The sequence below is a fragment of the Gossypium hirsutum genome, chromosome A12 (assembly GCF_007990345.1).
Source record: "Gossypium hirsutum isolate 1008001.06 chromosome A12, Gossypium_hirsutum_v2.1, whole genome shotgun sequence".
NCBI classification, from domain to species: domain Eukaryota; kingdom Viridiplantae; phylum Streptophyta; class Magnoliopsida; order Malvales; family Malvaceae; genus Gossypium; species Gossypium hirsutum.
In genome coordinates, this window is record NC_053435.1 from 96,137,683 (window position 1) to 96,157,689 (window position 20,007).

At 32.8% G+C, this 20,007-nt stretch overlaps 1 protein-coding gene across 1 annotated transcript; it reads left to right on the top strand.

Annotated features, from left to right (window-relative positions):
* The first annotated feature begins 7,500 nt into the window (after positions 1–7,500).
* On the top strand, positions 7,501–9,936 carry LOC107934787 (transcription factor TCP12). The gene has a single exon (XM_016867292.2). It carries the CDS (start codon positions 8,414–8,416, stop codon positions 9,743–9,745), a length of 1,332 nt encoding a protein of 443 aa, XP_016722781.2. The 5' UTR covers positions 7,501–8,413; the 3' UTR covers positions 9,746–9,936.
* The last annotated feature ends 10,071 nt before the right edge of the window (positions 9,937–20,007 follow it).

The following is a 20,007-nucleotide window of genomic DNA, read 5'->3' on the forward strand; positions in this document are numbered from 1 at the left end:
TATAAAAAAATATTTTAAAAATAATGTATATAAATTCTAATTTTATTATTCATACGTGTAAAGTTTTTTTATATAAAAAAAGTGAATTTATCTAATTAAAAATGTGTATCAATTAAAAAAATAATTTGTTAAAAAAAAAAGTCTGAAATAAACATGACAACCATAGGTTAATTCAACTAAAAAATAAAAATTTTTAAAATATATTTTTCGCAGAGGGATTTAATTGAATTTTTTATCAGATTTTAAGAGCTTATATACCCATTTACTTTTTCTTTTTCCTTTTGTAATCCTTATTTAATTTTGATGATTACTTTTAAATGTTTTAATCTAAATGCAATTTTAGTGTTAATCTACACTGGAAATTTGTTTTCTTCGTAGTTAAACCTTTTATCTATATTATTAATAAAACTTTTAATTGAGTTGATGTCACGGGTTAACTTAACATCAACTCATAAAAAAATTAATATATTTTTTAAAGGTTTAATATGGTACATATTTCATGTGTTATTATTAATTAGTTTCAAGTCATACACTTTATTATTTATTATATATTCTTTTTAAACACATATTTATATTTTATATTTGTAATTTACACACACTCATACACGCGTGATAAAAAGTTCTAATAATTAATAAACATCTTTACATTACAATTTACAATAACTTACAAAAAAAAAATTCTAATAAACAATCACATTCTCTAATACAATTGTTTAACTTTTTCTAAACGAGGAAATTAAGTAGTTAGAATTGTGTGTAAACTAATTTAAATATATAAATAATTCATCCAATTTTAAAAGGAAATAAATGTTGGATTAAAATTCTCAATCATGGACACATATGTATAATGCTATTATAAAGTATGCTATCATAGGTATTAAAATGTTATGGAAATAATATGTAGATACCATAAGTTATATTTATAATTTGATGAGAGGCTAAATTATAAATACTCAAAATTGATTTAATAATCAATTATTTATATAAGTAGTGGTACCTAATAAATAAGGTTATGCATATTTCATTTCATCCCATAAGAGAGTTATACAAAAAGAAAAACTATTTTCTTAGAAGATCAAAACCTTGTAGGCAATATTTAATAATGGATTTAGTTACGCTTCCACATTTAATTTTGTTTTTAATGATTTGATATGCCAGATCTTAATTTACAGTTTTAAGCTCACATAAGAGTTTTACGATCGTAACAATGTGTGTAACTTTTTTTCTAATTGATGAAATTAAGTAGTTAGAATTAACTTGCATTTTCAATCTAAATTTTTTGCTATGATTTTATTTAATTAAATAATTAATAAACTTTTAATTGTAATTTAATAGTTAACAAACTTGCTTTGATGTGATTGAGGAGGTAAAAATATTTAATTTGAATGGTTTCTTAAATTTAATACTGATTTCATAAATAGTTGTTAACAAAAATATTTTACTAGAAACAACATTAAATTAAATTGTTGAAAAGGTTTGAAAATTTTATGGCAAAGTTAATTTAAATCTGTTAAATAACTAATGAATCCAACATATAACTTATTTTAATTATAAGTGTCGGTTCTCAATTTCATCATGTACGGTTATGTGTGGGTTTGAGTTTAGTTAATCCAGTCTGTGTTGGCTTTAATCGAATTGTACTAATTCTTATTTTGATTGTGCTATAATGGTTTATTTTTACTTTGTGATACTACAGACAATTTATATTGTAATAGTTAATTTGATAATTATAGTTCCTCTAACACATGTACATGTAATAATTTAAAAAGCATAATTTATTTTATAATAATTTACATAATATGTGTCTCAATTACTATATTCATAATGCATAATTTATTTTATAATAATTTTTAAAATTTTACTATTTTTTTTTCAAAATCTCATATAAACTTTTTCATTTTACATGGATTATATATTCTGAAAAGTAAATATATATATATATTAAAAATGTAAATTAAAATTAAAATGAAAAAAATATTTTTATATATGCACAATTATTTATTCTTATAAAATTTAGTAGTATTGTATGTATTGTTGGAATTCAAGTGGATACCTCATGCATATAATATTCATCAAGAAAGGAAATGAGTGAGTAAGAAATGATTTTTGGAAACGCAATTAAAAAGTCAGAATTTTAAAATATAATTTCCAAAAAATAAATATTCACACATTGTGTGGTTGCCAAATATGGTATAATATAAAGCAAGCGTGATGAGGTACTTATAAAACAATTTTTTTGGTAAATAAAACATTTCTTTTATAAAACAATGTTGTTTCTATACCATAAATGAATAAACGGAGTATCCAAATTCCAAAACTGGAGATTTTTTTTTCTTTTTTGAACTTTTCAAGACAAAGTAGTTTTATTCCCTGACACTTAATGATAATTACCTTCCTATCTCTTGTTATGAGTAACCAACCTCTGTCCCATTATTTGAGAGCACCCGCAACCCAGACAAGTGGCAACGTTCACCCCACTGCAAAACTTTACGTAATAAATGGCACTAACCTCGATAATTGTTTTTTTACTGAAATCTTCTGCTTCAAATGAAAATGACTCAAAAAAAAAAAAAAGGAAAAACAAAGAAATTAGAATGTGATGCAAAGTGGGAGAGTTGAAGCTAGCTATTTGTTTTTCTTTTTTTTTTGTTAACTTTGCAAACAACTTCATGTAGTAATGGTATAAGTTATTTAGCATATATGAGAAAGTGCACTGGAAACTTGGCTTTCAACTAGCAGATCATGATGTTGTTCCGATGGAAATATATGTTGGCACATAATTAAATTAACCTTGCACAAATAAATTATGAAAAGTTAGAAGAGTGAAGAGACTTGAATATGAAAAGTGAAAAAACTTGAATATGAATAGTGAAGAGACTTGAAGATGAAAAGTTAAGAGGCTTGAATATGAAGAGATACACACATGCATGAATAGTCACAACTCCTAGCATATAGTGATATAGATGAATAGTCACTTACAACTCCTATATAAAGAGTTGTATGTGATGAAGAATTATTAACTTTGTGTGCTTGAAATAAAAGATTATTTGAAAGAATTTTTCATACAAAATTTATTTCTCTTCTCCATTATATTCTTTATCATTTTCTTTGTTTTATTTCTCCAAATATTAATCATTCAACTACAAATTGGTATCAGAGCCTTGTTCGATCGAAATGAACAATTCTATTCCTCTTTCTTCCGTTCCCCAATTAACCAAAGAAAATTATGGCAAATGGAGTATCCAAATGAAGGCTCTTCTTGGATCTCTAGAAGTTTGAGAGATTGTTCAAAAAGGTTATAATGAAGTTGATGCTGAAGAGGAGGAAGGATTAACACAAGTTCAAAAAGAGAGTCTAAGAAAATCAAGGAAGAAAAATCAGCAAGCCTTATTTTGGATATATCAAGGAGTTCAATCATATGAAGCGGCTTGGGAAAAAATAGCTTGTGCCACCACGGCAAAACAAGCATGGGAATTTTTACAAAATTCATTCAAAGGAGATGAAAAGGTGAAAAGAGTTCGGTTGCAAACTCTTCGAGGAGAGTTTGAAAGATTGCAAAAAACAGAGTCAGAATCAGTTTCTGATTACTGTTCACGGGTTTTGTCCATAGTCAATCAATTAAAAAAAATGGTGAAACTATGGATGATATTCGTGGTGTTGAGAAAATCCTCCGTTCTTTAGATTCCAGATTTGACTACATTGTGGTTGCCATTGAAGAATCAAAGGACTTGAGTACCATGACTATTGATGAACTCACAGGTTCGTTGCAAGCCCATGAAGAAAGATTAAACAAGAAGAAAAAGGAAGTAGATCTAGATCAAGCACTCCAGTCAAAGTTGTCTCTAAATGAGAATAAGGGAGATTTTAAAAATCAAAGAGGGAGAGATCGTGGTCCTGGACGAGGAAGAAATTTTAGAGGAAGAGGCTCAAATGCTCGTGAAAGAGGTGAAGATGTAAGCATGGAGAATGGATGGAAAGAAGCCAACCAAAGTCAAAATTTTAGAGGATCACAAAGAGGACGTGGACGTGGAAATCAAAGAGGAAGAGGTCGTGGCTATTTTAAATGTTATAATTGTCGCAATCTTGGTCATTTGGCAAGTGAATGCTGGTACAAAAAAGAAGAGAAAAATGAAGCTAATATAGTACAAAATAATCAAGAGCAAAAGCAAGAAACTTTGTTGCTCGTATCTCATGGTGGAGAGATTGATGATGTCTGGTACATAGACAGTGGTGCTAGCAAGCATATGACAGGTAACAAAAATTTATTTTCGAAGTTCTTTGAATCTGATTGTGGAGAAGTAAAAGTAGGAGATGGCAAAGCTTACAAAGTTAGCGGTGTTGGTGAGTTGGAGTTCAAAACAAAGCAAGGAAGGGTAGAGAAAATGTCTGAAGTTTATTTTGTTCCTGGTCTTAAAAATAATCTGCTTAGCGTTGGGCATCTCTTGAAGAAGGGGTATGATATTCATTTCCGAGACATGGCTTGCTATTTATCAAAGAAAAATCAGGTTGTTGCTAGAGTTGGAGTGGCATCAAATAATCTTTTCTCTCTTACCCTTCAAAATCAGAATATGTCTTGTTTTATTGGTGCTCATAAAGGAATTTCAAAGTTATGGCATGATAGATATGGACATTTAAACTATGAAAATTTGGAGATGCTTTCAAGGAAAGCGATGGTTAGAGGTTTACCAAAAATTGATCGGCTTGATGATGTTTGTGAAGCATGTCAACTTGGAAAGCAACACAAAATTGCTTTTCCTTCTCAATCCTCGTGGAAAGCAAGAAGACCATTGCAACTTATTCACTCAGATCTTTGTGGTCCAATGACAGTTTCATCTTTAGGAGGTAATCGTTACTTTATCTCTTTCATTGATGATTACTCAAGAAAGTTATGGGTGTATTGTGTCAAAGAAAAATCAGAGGCTTTTCAGAGATTCAAAGATCCAATTTCTTTTGATGATGCATATCAAGAAGAAATATGGAGGAAAGCCATGAAAGAAGAGATTTGCTCAATTGAAAACAATGACACATGGGAACTCACAGATTTACCGCCGCACAAGAATTCAATTGGAGTCAAATGGGTGTACAAGACAAAGATGAATCCGAATGGCTCTATTAACAAGTACAAGGTAAGACTGGTTGCAAAAGGATACAAGCAAAAGGAAGGAGAAGATTTTACAGAGGTATTTGCTCCAGTTTCAAGACTTGAGACAGTTCGGTTACTTATTTCTCTTGCTGCCCAAAACAATTGGAAAATGTTCCAAATGGACGTAAAATCTGCGTTTTTGAATGGTGTTCTCAAAGAAGAAGTCTATGTTGATCAACCACCAGGGTTTGTCAAAAAGGAGAAGAAGAAAAAGTTTACAAGTTGAAGAAAGCTTTGTACGGGTTGAAGCAATCACCCAGAGCATGGTACAGCCGCATCGATTCTTATTTTCAGAAGTGTGGATTCCAGAAATCTCCATATGAGCATACTCTCTACATCAAAGGCAATTATCAAGGAAGATTCATGGTTGTAAGTCTCTACATTGATGATCTTATTTTCACAGGAAATGATGTGAAGATGTTGAAAGAATTTCAGCACTCAATGATGGCAAAATTTAAGATGACAGATTTGGGAGAACTTCATCATTTTCTTGGCATTGAAGTTCATCAATCCGAGAAAGGAATTTTTATTTCACAAGAGAGCTACGCAAAGGAAGTTCTAAAAAAATTCATGATGGAAAATGCGAATCCAGTCTCTACTCCATGCATTACAGGTCTGAAGTTATCTAAAGAGGGTGAAGGAAAGCTTGTCAATTCCACCATATTCAGAAGTTTGGTTGGGAAGTTGATGTATCTGACTTCGACAAGGCCTGATATCGTGTATGCTGTTAGCTTGGTAAGTAGATTCATGGAGAAACCTTACTCCAATCACTGGGAGGCTGCCAAGAGAATATTGAGATATGTGAAGGGAACCATTGATTATGGAATTTTCTATAAAGCTAATACATTAGTTGATCTCATTGGTTATACGGATAGTGATTTAGCAGGAAGCATTGATGATAGCAGAAGCACTTCTGGTTATGTTTTTCACCTTGGTAGTGGTGCAGTTTCATGGAGTTCAAAGAAACAATCAATTGTGGCGCTTTCGACTACAGAAGCTGAATATATCGCTGCATCTTATGCAGGATGTCAATTGATTTGGTTACGTGGAATTTTGGAAAGTCTTAAGCAGAAGCAAAGCAAGTCAACAATTTTGTTTTGTGACAATAGTTCTACTATTTCGGTCACAAAAGATCCAGTTCTTCATAGAAGGACAAAACACATTCGCATTCGATATCACTTCTTGAGGGAACTAGTGAATAATGGTGATGTTCAAGTTGAATATTGCAAGACGGAAGATCAGATGGCTGATATCTTCACAAAGCCTCTAAGTGGACAAGTCTTCAAGAAAAATGTTGAAAGGTTGGGAGTTCAAAGCAAGTTTAATTTAAGGGAGGCATTGTTGGCACATAATTAAATTAACCTTGCACAAATAAATTATGAAAAGTTAGAAGAGTGAAGAGACTTGAATATGAAAAGTGAAAAAACTTGAATATGAATAGTGAAGAGACTTGAAGATGAAAAGTTAAGAGGCTTGAATATGAAAAGATACACACATGCATGAATAGTCACAACTCCTAGCATATAGTGATATAGATGAATAGTCACTTACAACTCCTATATAAAGAGTTGTATGTGATGAAGAATTATTAATTTTGTGTGCTTGAAATAAAAGATTATTTGAAAGAATTTTTTCATACAAAATTTATTTCTCTTCTCCATTATATTCTTTATCATTTTCTTTGTTTTATTTCTCCAAATATTAATCATTCAACTACAATATATGCTTAAATTTATCAGCTCACGTGCACTAGGGTTTTCAGAAACTCTCTTTATGGATATGGATATAGGGTTGTACTACTTCTACTACTACTAACTAGCCATGCAGACATTTATATTATATAACTATTCGGTGGAAATTAAATAACCAAGTTTTCCTTTTTCTCACTCGTACCTACAGGCTGCATATGTGCAAAGCCAAGGCTGCAACTGCAAATAGTTTGCAAGAAAATGAGCGCAGGAACTTAATTGCCACTATGACTATTGACTGGATATGTTACTCATGATTCATACATCTTTAGATGATATATATATTTGAAATTAGTTAAACTTAATTTTCATTAATGTTTGTCATCAGTGACGGACTAATTACTAAGAACAATAAAGAAAAAGCCCCTGAGAGATACATACACACATTGGATTAACTTGTAGTATTGCGTATGAATATTTCTACCATGCATTAATACCAATTTTTGAGTTGAGAACCCTTTTTTTTTATTTTATCAAGTAACTAATTTTAATCTAACATTTGAGAATATTTGGTGACCGTAGACAGGAATGGGGGAGAAAACGGGAGGAATTAGGTGAGAGGAGTTCCAAGGAAGAAGGAAGGAAAGAAAGGGAATGAACAAATGAGGTCATAGAATAGAGTTAGTTGATATGGAAATAATTAATTAGGAGTTAGGAAGATTAAGGAGGAAGAAAATGAAGGAAGGATCCCAATGAACAATGAAGGCATAGACAGTATTCAGAGGGAAATGAAACCGGGAAAGCGACATTTGGTCACCCAGTCAAAGAAAGGCCTTTGCAATACTCATCCATGGGCTGTAAAAGCAGACTCTACCCCCTCTCTACATATGCTTCTCTTTCTTCAGCTGCGCTATAATGAATTATTGTCCTTGTGTTTCTTTGCTTGCTTTTTTCTTCTCACCCTTAGCCCTAGTTAGCTAGGTTTAATAGACGTGGCCTCTCTCTCTGGTGTTAGTTCTGCTGATACTCTTTCTCTCATCTAATCTGAAAAAGAAGAAAGAGAATAAGAAAGAAATAGGAAGGGTTGCCATCAAGCAACTACCAGCACCCACGTGAAGTGTCACAACACCAGAACTTGGGGCTTGCTAATTGCTATGCTTCACATTCAATTAATCAATATATCCCCTCGCTTTCATAGCTTCTCTGCCTCCCACCACCTGTGCTGTGCTTCGTATCCACTCACTTCCGTAGTTCCCTCTTTCTTTTCTTTTTCAAGCTGCCCCAGTTCAGTTCCTCCTCCCCCTTTTAAAAAAAAGATGGACAACTACTTTTGTCTCCAATAAATACCATCTACTAGCGTGATATTTCAGCTTCCCCTAGATTCAAGAACACGATCTGTATGCAGACCCATGTTTCCTTCCAGCAACAGTTACAACCCTTGTCCCTCGACCATCCATGCCATGCCTGGAAACTCTATTTCAGCTGATCAACACCCAGCAGACTCTTCACTGGAGGATCACCCCCTGCTTTTTTTAACTTTCCTGCACCTTTTTTTGACGATGACGATGATGATGGGTTGCTTATGAGTCACCTTTTATCCCAAGCACAGCAACAAATCTTGGGGTCCAGTAGCAACACGGCACCACCGGATTCCGAGATTAATGCAGCTCCTCCAATAAAGGAAACCAAAAAGGTGCCGCCCAACCGGAAGAGAAGTAGTAACAACGGTGCAAAGCAGGGGATTCCTCGAAAGAGAACCGGAAAGAAAGACAGGCACAGCAAGATCTATACAGCTCATGGTCCAAGAGATCGGCGAATGAGATTGTCACTTCAAATTGCCCGTAAGTTTTTTGATCTTCAGGACATGCTAGGCTTCGACAAAGCAAGCAAAACTATTGAATGGCTCTTCTCTAAATCCAAGGCTGCTATCAAGGAACTCACGGAAAACCTCCCAGCACTAAAGCACAGATGCAGTGAGGGAGGAAAGAGCGTGTCATCTACCTCTGAAAGCGAAGTAGTGTCGGCAGCCAAAGAGTGTCAAGACAATATGGGAGACCGGCAAGGTGTTATAGCAAGTGGAGAAGCCATGAGAAGTACGACTACAGGTAGAGTGACAAAGGAAAGAAAATCACGTAAAGTTTCAATCAATCATATTGTTGCAAGAGAATCCAGGGACAAGGCAAGAGCAAGAGCAAGGGAGAGAACAAGAGAGAAAATGAGGATGAGAGATCTTGAAAAAACAAATAAATGTTCAGATGAGTCCAACCCTAATGAATTGGAAGAATTGCAGTCCTCGAGTCCTCTTGAAATTGGCGAAAATTCGGGCCCCTCTACTGAAACAAACTATAGTCTCAAGGTTGTGACAGAAAAACCCCACCGTAATACTGCGGACTCGAACTCGATAGAACATCAAATGGATTTTGTAAGCACCATTGAGAAATTCCTGGGCATCACAAGATCGTCAGCCATGTTTAATTACTCAAACAACATTGCAGACTCAAGGGAAGAAAACTCAGCGGAAAACTGTCCAGTTTTTTCAGGAAATTGGGGCATGAACAATGAGAGGATCCATTACAGTTACTGTGCGATGACAAACATCAAGGATTCAACAGGTATTACCCAAGAACAAAACCCTAGTATAATTTTCATGACGGACCCTAATGAGCAAGAGCAAAAGTTTAGTTCAAGTTTTATGTCCAACTCAAATACCCAAGCGGAAAATTCCACCACCAATCTCATTGCCAACTCATATGCAAAAATGATGAACCATAATTCAGACTTGACGAACCCCTCAAATGCCCATGAAGGAAGAAACCCTACTTCAATTCTCATGTCCTCCTCGCACATTGGCTTGCATTCAGATTACCACGAAAATCCCGCTGTTGCCAGCAAATTCCACCATTTTTACTTATGAAGATTGTTTTCATAACCCTTTCTTGTTTCCTGATTATGTTAAACAAAAATTGTTCGGCTATCTTCAATTTGATTTCTGTGTGTTGAATCCTCTCCGCTAAGTAATGGTGGAATGGATTAAATATTGTTGTATTTCTTCTATCAAATTTATCAGAATTTGACTTTGTGGTTTGCCATTCTCGTATGTCTGAATGTGTTTTTTCTTGTCACTATGATATAAAGTAGCCCCCTAAATCAGAGACAAATTGTACATTATTGAACTAATCAAGACAATGAAATTAATATCATGTTTATCATTCCACTGGTGAGGAAGATGGATGTTCACATTACAAATATATATATATATATGTAGGTATATGATTTAGGGTGAAAAGAAGAAGAAAAAGGAATATAAATTAATAATCATTGATGAAAAGGAGTGCTCAAGTTTTTTAGTGCCTTTTGCATGTATTAATGCATTAGCTAGCTAGGAGCCTAGCAAGGACTCACTTAATCTGTGTCATAACTAGCTAGGCTTAATTTGAGCCGTGGGACTCTTCACTTTCTTTCCTTGTAGAGTTAATTTGTTCAAAAGCACCTTATAATAGCTATGGACAAGACATTATTATCACCAAACATAATTTGAGATTCAATGCACTGCAGGCATGGTTATTTATATGTAGCTTTCGCCATCTCAGTTACAGGTTGCAACAAGAATTCCTATACAAGGGCGTACGTGCTGTTAGTAATCTCATATAGAAATAGTTATATTTTTCAAAACTATCTTCTTTTATCCTGATGAATTTTTTTCTCAACAATATATAGCGTATATAATATATACATCATAATATTACAAATCAATGATGAAATTCTGACCATATCTATTCATTAGATATAGAATACAACAGAGGTCATTAAAGGGCTAACCTTCAATAGTACATGTATGGTTCTAAATTTCAACACTTTTCTGTCAAAAACATGCCTTAGATAACTGAAAAATCCAGCATGATTATTGATCACAAAGGAGTTATTGAAAAGTAACAAGTCGTGCCTTTTTAGTGCAAGTGAAGAGTGTAATTTTACAGTAACAAGAACACTTAAATAAATCAAGAAAAAAAAATTATGTATAGGAAATTTGTTTGTTATCTTGTCATGACATGCTTTTGTTGAACTTCAGATTTTAGTAAGTTAGATTACCCGAAGGTGATTTCTATTATTGGTCTGTATTTTAGCAGACACTCTACTTACTATTGCATGCTGTAGCATTGCAGATTCCTTTTTTTTTCAAATATTATGAATACAGTTAATTAGTAGAGTTTATTTCCTCACCTTAATGTCTGACAATCTTAATGGTCCATCTGCTCCAACTTTATTTCTTTGGTCTGTCAACGAACTGTTTGTAGCCTTATTTTGCTGATTTTTAGCTGTAAACGTATTGCACTTAAAACCTATAAGATCGCATAAGCCCTATGGAACATAGGACAAACCTATAGTATCTTAATTGATTTTACCATTTGTATTAGTCGCTCATGCTTTCCGGATGCTTAATATCTATATTAAGCTAGTAAGCCAAATCATCATCAGGGTCTAAATGTCCAATCATATATTGTGTTCTTCTAAAAAAGGAAAAACAGAAACCATGCATAAATAGGCATAGCAAGAAAGCAAATGACGACATTGTAAAATCATTCGAAGAAGCTTGGCTGGTTGGGGAGCATTTGCATCAATACCATTGAAGACTGAAAGGCAGGTATGCATTTATTTTGCTAATTACCCAAGAATTCATTCCTACCAATAAACTTTTGCAAAAGGAGTTAAAGCTACCTCGTCTTCTCTCTGTCTCTTCATACCCTTTACTTCCTGATTTTTTTCTTTTGAACTGTAAGGTTACTTCTTGATTATTTACTCAAGAAAGCACATACAGATTAACCAGGAAAAAACTTGAAATTTAGGTCGTAGTATTTCCTAGCTGCTTTGCCTATGTAAAACATGTATAATAAGAAATAAAGCACATCATGCTGAAAATTTAATCAAACAACAGGTTGTATAAAACAGTATACTTTTCAATTGATTTCTCCCAACTCAATCGATCTGAACAGAATCTAAACTCTTTCTATGACAGTTTACTGCAAATTAATCCATATACCAATCCCTTCCTTAATACCTAACAGTCATATTTTATATAGGTGAGATATTTAGAACTAATGCATAAGTTGCAACATATGCACCCTTTCTGTATATGTACGTACAGGCCACAAGGAAGAACAGCCAGCTTTCGTGATTGATCTAAATGTCAAGTTAGATTGCTTTCCAGCCTGTTTTCATAAACTTTTCTTGGCTATCACATCATATTTTTGAATGTTATCTCAATCTTCAATCCTCAAGTCTCATTGAAACCAGAATGTAATTTCCTAATAAAATTTCTGCCTTCCATTTATGGAACAATCAGAAGTACTATATAATGAATTCCTAGAGGTTGAAGTTGTGGACACGAACGATCAAAAGATGAATTCTAATGCATTCATATCACCAAGCATTATGCTTCTGTTTTTCAATATCAAGCTCCTTATCTGATAGTGGTCGAAGAGATAGTGGTCGAAGACTAAAAAAACAACCATTAATTCTAGTCTCTACCAGGTATTGGAGTTTGGTGTCTAAATGAAGGAAGGATCAGAAAATCTTTCTGACGATTGTTAGAATTGTGTGACCCAAATTCTAAGAGATTGCTTGCAAGTCAAGTTAAACAAAAATATATTTTCTTTCTAGAAGATTTAGTATTTATTAGTATAATATATTTAGCATTTATTAGTATAGTTTATTTGACTTACTAATTTAGCCTATAAATAGGCTCCTTTACAATCTTAGAATTGAGAGACACCCATTAGATTAGAACTCATAACACATTCAGAGAATTTTGTGTTTACGTTTGAGGGTTCTTTGTTTTTCGGGTTTTTGGGGTTTAGTTCTTATCTCCATCTTTTGTACTCTTCATTCTTTTGCCATTATAGTAAAATTATCTTTGCCCGTGGTTTTTTATCCTCTTTTGAGGGGTTTTTCCACGTTAAATTTGTGTTCATCTTCTCAATTTCTTCTACTATTTTTACTTGTTCGTTGCTTATTCGGGACGATCCTAACAAGTGGTATCAGAGCTAGTTTAACTTTCATAGATCAGCCCGGTCAGAGATGGCAGCAATAAGGTTTGAAATTGAGAAGTTCGATGGTGAGACAAATTTCAATCTGTGGCAAGTTCGGATGATGGCAATTCTAGTTCAAAATGGCTTGAAAAAGGTTGTTACAGGGAAAAAGCCTGAGAATCTAAATCAAACAGAATGGGAAGAGCTTGATGAAAAGGCCTTGTCTGCAATCCAGTTGTGCCTCGCGAATACAGTATTACAGGAGGTATTGATGGAGAAGACCTCATTCGCCTTGTGGAAAAGGTTAGAAACTCTTTATGCGACTAAGTCTCTGGCTAACCGTTTAGTGTTGAAACAACGTCTATTTACGTTTTGCATGAACGAAGGTGAGCTTCTTAAAGATCACATCAGTCAATTCATTACTCTTTTAAATGATTTAAAGAACGTTGAGGTTTATATTGACGATGAAGATCAAGCTATGCTATTATTGTGCTCTTTACCCTCTTCATACAAGTCTTTCAGGGAGACCTTGATTTATGGCAGAGACAAACTCTCGTTCGAAGATGTGAAGGGTCATTTGTTGAGTAGAGACAAACTCGACAATGAGTTTGATTTGAATAGCAAAGCAGATAGACAAGCTTCCGTTTTGGTAGCATCAAAGAAACGAGACAAAAGGTGCCGCTATTGCAAAAAGTTAGGTCACGTCAAAGCAGATTGTTATAAACTGCGAAATAAAAGAGCTGCTGAGAGTAACGAGGAAGATGTAGCTGGTGCTAATTTGGTCGATGAAGGCGGTGATGATTTCTTGTTAGTGTCAACGAGCGATAACTCCAAGCTTACGTCTGAGTGGATCCTAGATTCAGGATGTTCTTTCCACATGTGTCCCAATAGAGAATGGTTCTCCACATACAGTTCAGTTGAAGGTGGAGTTGTGCATATGGGAAACGATTCATCTAGTAAAATAATCGGTATTGGTACTGTTAAAATTAGGATACACGATGGGACGATTAGGACACTCTCAGATGTCAGGTATGTACCTGATTTACGAAAGAATCTCATCTCCTTGAGTATTTTAGACTTGAAAGGATGCAGAATCAACATCGAGTCGAGCGACATTAAAGTATCTCGTGGAGCTCTCGTTTTGTTAAAAGGTAAAAGAACCGACAGTCTTTATATTCTGGAAGGTTCTACAGTGACCGGTGAAATCGGACGTCCCTCGTCTGTTACGGAGTCAAAGTCAACTCATTTGAAGCGGAGGCAACTTGGTCATAGGAGGGAAAAAGGTATGACCGTTTCGTTGAAGAGAGGTTCTCTTTTGGATGTAGGTTTTGAAAAGTTAGGGCACTGTATTCGTGAAAATCAGACCCGGGTTAGTTTTGATTTGGCAGTGCACAAGTCGAAGGCTAGAAGTCTTCCAGCTTCTAAGTATAGATTCGACTCAGTTAATTCCCTGCATAGTTCAAGATAGGCCCGTGGCGGGTTTTGGCAAAGATGGCATTGAAAGAATTCGTGTCAAGGTGGAGATTGTTAGAATTGTGTGACCCAAATTCTAAGAGATTGCTTGCAAGTCAAGTTAAACAAAAATATATTTTCTTTCTAGAAGATTTAGTATTTATTAGTATAATATATTTAGCATTTATTAGTATAGTTTATTTGACTTACTAATTTAGCCTATAAATAGGCTCCTTTACAATCTTAGAATTGAGAGACACCCATTAGATTAGAACTCATAACATATTCAGAGAATTTTGTGTTTACGTTTGAGGGTTCTTTGTTTTTCGGGTTTTTGGGGTTTAGTTTTTATCTCCATCTTTTGTACTCTTCATTCTTTTGCCATTATAGTAAAATTATCTTTGCCCGTGGTTTTTTATCCTCTTTTGAGGGGTTTTTCCACGTTAAATTTGTGTGTTCATCTTCTCAATTTCTTCTACTATTTTTACTTGTTCGTTGCTTATTCGGGACGATCCTAACAACGATTGATGTGAGAATATTGGGAAAACTAGCCAAGGCAGCATTTACCTTTAATACTTTATTGCTCAACAAGTGTAAGTAAGACGTAACTAAACTGTGATGAGGGTGACAGATATATGTGGACATAGCAAATTGAAACTTGTGTAGGCTAAATGATGGATGAAGAATATATCAAAGTTACAATATGGGAAAAGTGGAAAAGTTGGGCCGAGAAATTGAAAAGGATAGCACACCCAAGAAGATTATGTTTGATGGGTGGAGGGGGAAACACCTGTGACCTGCTCTGGGACAATGTTATCTGCCGACTAATGCTGATAACTACTTATCTACAAACTCGAACTTTATGTTTTCTAAACTAAAACCCTGCAAGAAAACAAATTAATATTCATAAACCCAGTACAGTAGATACACACACCAAAGTACTAGCTCATCAATGATCATCCTCTACCCAACTATTGTACCCCAGCCTGGCCGCCACCTCATGGGTTAAATGCTAAACCATTTATATGAATTCCACAAGCGAAAACAAATTATCTCCACCAAAACAACTTGATTCTTTTATTATTCCACTTTTAACCTAAACCAGCTTGCAAATAAAAAACAAAAAATCATGAAGCTTTGCTAACAAATTTCATAAACATCGAAATTACTAAAATTTCATTAGTACCACATCTCAACCTATTATCGAAAGTATTGTCTACCAAGAGTAATAAGCCACACATTTAAGCTCCCAATTGAAACATTTTTGTCAGTTTTTAATATCTTCCGTTATGTTTTTAACTGCGTTGCTGGAATTTATGATATTTATGATCATAAATAATTATCTAAACTATATTTAATAAAGTCAAATATCTTTTATATTCAATGAATGATACATTCACCAAATTCATACATATTTAATGTTATTAAGCTTAATCTTACAATGTTAATGTTTAAAATTAACACGAGTCATGTATTTGTACAATTCATACACTAAAGGAGTAATCATACATATTCTGTGATAATTTGAGTAATTATGAAAATAGGAAATAAAAGCCCTTAGTTCCTCTCCATTAAAAAAAAAGTTAGTAATTTTCTCATCATTTAAAATCGAACATCAAAGAGAGTAAAGAGAAAAAAATATCAAGCATGCCTCTTTTCTTAAAAATTAAAAACCAATTAAGTTTCTATCTATTGTATAATTGAATTTCTACCGTATAAATCATAGTTCAAGTTTCCAAACCTAAGAGGTATATATTATTTAATTCGTAAAAGTATAATGTGTAATTTTTATTTTATAAAAGTTATTATATTTTATGGTTCATGAATTTAATAAAAAATCATTATTTTTTAATATGTTTTATCTTGAGACTTTTTTTATAAACTTATAAAAATTAAAGTTTGACCATAAACTAAAATTTTTAATTTGGTCAAATTGGTTGTCTTCAAAGTGACTCATTCATAATGACATTATTATTGGTAGATGAAACAAGTTTTATAAGTAAATGACTATGAAATTAGAATAAAAAAGATTTATTATTTCTATGTTAATATTATGAAATCGAATTGTGATAACTAAAAGTATTAATATCTTAAATTAAAGAATTTAATCAAATCTTTGAAAGTGAATCAATAGCATACCAAAGATTGGTTATGATGATGTAATAGATTACTCATTATGAGATATTATGGTCACATTTGAGAGTGAATCAAGAGCATTTCATTACCTTAACCCAAAGGTTAGTCTTAATAATGTGTTATATTACTCAATATATGACACTAATGATCACTGAATTATTTTTATAGTTCACGGTATGTTACAGCTATTTGTTAGCTTCTCCATAAAACTATATGCCTAGCATTCTTGACTCGATTGATTCCAATTTATTTTATTGGATTGAAAGAGTACTCATTATATTGGAATACTTAAGGCTTGGATTATGCTTAAGGATAGATACACCATAGAAGCCTAAGGATGATAAGAGAAAATCTCTGTGTAATCTAGGAGCTTTTCAATCGTAATCATGATTATAAAAACTTATGATAAAGCACTAGCGAGTATGCTCATAACAACTTCAACTATTAAGGTATAAAATTAAGTTAGTGGTCAAGGGTCAAGAGGTGTCCATGAGCACATAATGAAAATGAACAACCTGGTAAATCAACTCAAATCCTTTAATCATTTTGGGGTCAATTTATAGTGTAATTCATCCTCACCTCTCTTTCTCCTTAATTAGGTGCATTTAAAGTAAGTTATAACATATTTAAGGCTAAGCAAACTTACAAAAGGAAGAAAGTAAAGAAATCATTATTATAACATGTCCTCTTGATATTATAGGGTAATAAAGGGAAAAAATTATAAGCACGAACAAAACACAAAATGGAAAAAGCACATTAAGTAGCACAAATGTAAGTGGAGAATTTTCTACTTCTATGAAAAGAAGTGGCATACCAAAAAAGATAACAAGAGGAATAGTTTGGAAAGAGAGTAAATCTACATTCTTCATGAATAAAATATAATTTATAGATGCTCCTCCTCTAATTCCATAAAGAAATTCTTTACGAAAGGGTTCCATTAACAGAGAAAAGACTAATTTCATGGGAAATAAATCCATTTCTAAAGTTTAATCTTTTGGAACCTATAGAATTATTCTTGACACATGCTATGGGTTACATTTATCTAATCACATTCTCTTGAAATTTAATTTATGTTCCTTGCTTTCGATTAAATAAGGTATTCTTTTTATTCTGAAAACAAGTATGTAATTTTATTTAAAAATTATATTTTAATTGATTTTGGCTCTTTAAAGGATGGATTAAAAAGCACCTTTCAAATAAGGTGTTCTTTATGTGATACAACTCTAGATGTAACTTAATGTGCATCTAGTAAACCAATGTAATTTGCCATATTTAGTTGGCATCCTTTGATCAAAATTGTTGGACCTTTTAATAGCATATCTTTAAGGATCTTTAGTGACCCTTTACTAAAAACATAATGTGGGTAAATCAAGTTAAGAAATGGCACTATGAATATTTTCCATGGGATCGAAGTTTCCATAGTTGAAGAGATTTGATCTCTAAGGAAGATAATATTGAGAAGATCTTCAACATTTTATTCATATTGAAGACTTAGTTGAAAGGTATTTTTGAGGAGATAACAAGTCACATTTATTGTACTTTAACAAGCTATTAAATGTCTCTTTAAGTGAAGCTTATCATTGTATTATGTACGAGATTGAAAAATATTTTTTTGTTCAAGAAAGAAATTTATTGTATAGCAGAACATATCACACATGTATAGGATGAAGATATGAACATATAAAAGTGTTTCATTGAAATTTTGTAGCAAAGTTTTGGTTACTTGGATTGATAAACACACAATATATCAAAAAAAAATGTTATATCATTACAACGTCTAAATTAAATTGTGACTTTCAAGTCTTAGAATAAACAATAGCCGTGATAAACTCAATACTAAAATGTATTTATAAAGAATTCTTTTATTAAAATGAATAAATGTTACAAACTTGTAAAACGTGATGTCTTGAAGAGATAATAGAAATGAAGATTGGAATAGACTCTAAAAATACAAGAGTTGTGGCAAGTAGTAGTGGTGAAGGCAATAAGTGGCTAAGGATGGTAAAAGTTGTAGTGTTTTTAGTGATTATAATGATTGCAAAAGAGAAAAATGAAAAGAGAATATAAAATGCTTAAATTTACCAAATCGCCCAAAATACTCCCAGCCTTTGAACCACTATTTATAGCCTTTCTAAGAGAGTTACAAAAGAATTGACATGTTTTATAGAAGGCGAGAGAGAGGTAAGCTAGTTAATAAGAACATGTTACAAGTGATGCTGGAAAGTACTAACAAACTTAAGTGTAAATGCGTTGCTTGTTTAACAAGAAGAGACTTCCTTGTGTTCTAAAGAAATGTAAAAAAAATATCCAACTCGTATTTAAACTTAAAGTTATGCTCTCTAAAACATTTTACTACGAGAGTAAATCTAAAAGTCCTGCCAATAGTCTTTAAGTTTAGCTTTAAAACCTTCCCAACTTGTAGTGTCGTTCTCAATATTAGCTTTACAACCATTCTAAGATGGAATGTTCTCCCCAAAATTAGCTCCATAGCCTTCCAATATGGAATGATGTTGGTAAGGAGCATTGTTGTTGACAAATGTTGCATAAGAACAAGTTCTCCAACTAAGAATTTAATATTGTTTCCAAAACCATTAGTAATAAAAAAAAATAAGTATCTATACATTGGTTCTACTGTTATCTAATACTCCAATTTTTGTAAGCAACTATTTTAAATAATATTGTTAGAACTAGATTAATCAGTAAAATTGATTGGATTAGAAATCTATTTGATATAACAGTTTAAATAAGAAAATTAAAATAGGTTCCGAGTAAATCTTCAATTCTACCGATTGAACCAATTAATAATTTTTAATTATCCATTTAATTATTGTTAAACGAACCAATTCAATCTCCCGTACTACTTTTAAAACATTGGTTTCAAACTATTACAGTAAAGCAATCAACCTCCTCCAATCATGAGACAAAGGAGAGTTGCGATGACAATGCATATTTATGAGAAATGGGCTGACGGGGCCCATTTTCGACATGCTTTCAGACTGTAAAAGGATATGTTGGGCTATCTCATTCCACTTTGTCTTTTAGTCTTAACAGTAATAGATTTCGCACCTTTTTCCTAATTTTTGGAATTACTACCATCACAAATTATAGGAAATGTCAACAGTCAAATAGCACCCGGACAGATAGACATGGGGTCCAAACCCTAATCATTACTTTTGTGCAGAATTCAGAGAGTCGACTATAACTGAAGTGAACCCCAACCACTACAAATGTCTAGCTACTGATCAACCAATAATTTTGCTTATGAAAAGGTATATCAATGCTATATCATTGTTGATCTCTAGACTGATTTAATTTTGTGTGTTTATTTCTCTTTATATTCACAGCACAGCCAAGGCCACTAATGCAATTGATCAGCTGGAGGTACTAATTAAATATATATTTAAGATAAAACAAAGATTTAAGGGAAAGAAAGAAACTCAAGAGAAAAAGCTAAGAGTTAAGAGTAGAAGTATCGGTAGCGGGCGGCAGGGATTAATGAAAGCAACTGCAGTTCACAGAGTCTCAGCATGCAGTTAATCGTTAAAAGTAGAATAGTACCAAA

Bases quoted from the DNA above. Each gene is read 5' to 3' on its own strand.
- LOC107934787 (XM_016867292.2), top strand. From the start codon at position 8,414: ATGAGTCACCTTTTATCCCAAGCACAGCAACAAATCTTGGGGTCCAGT.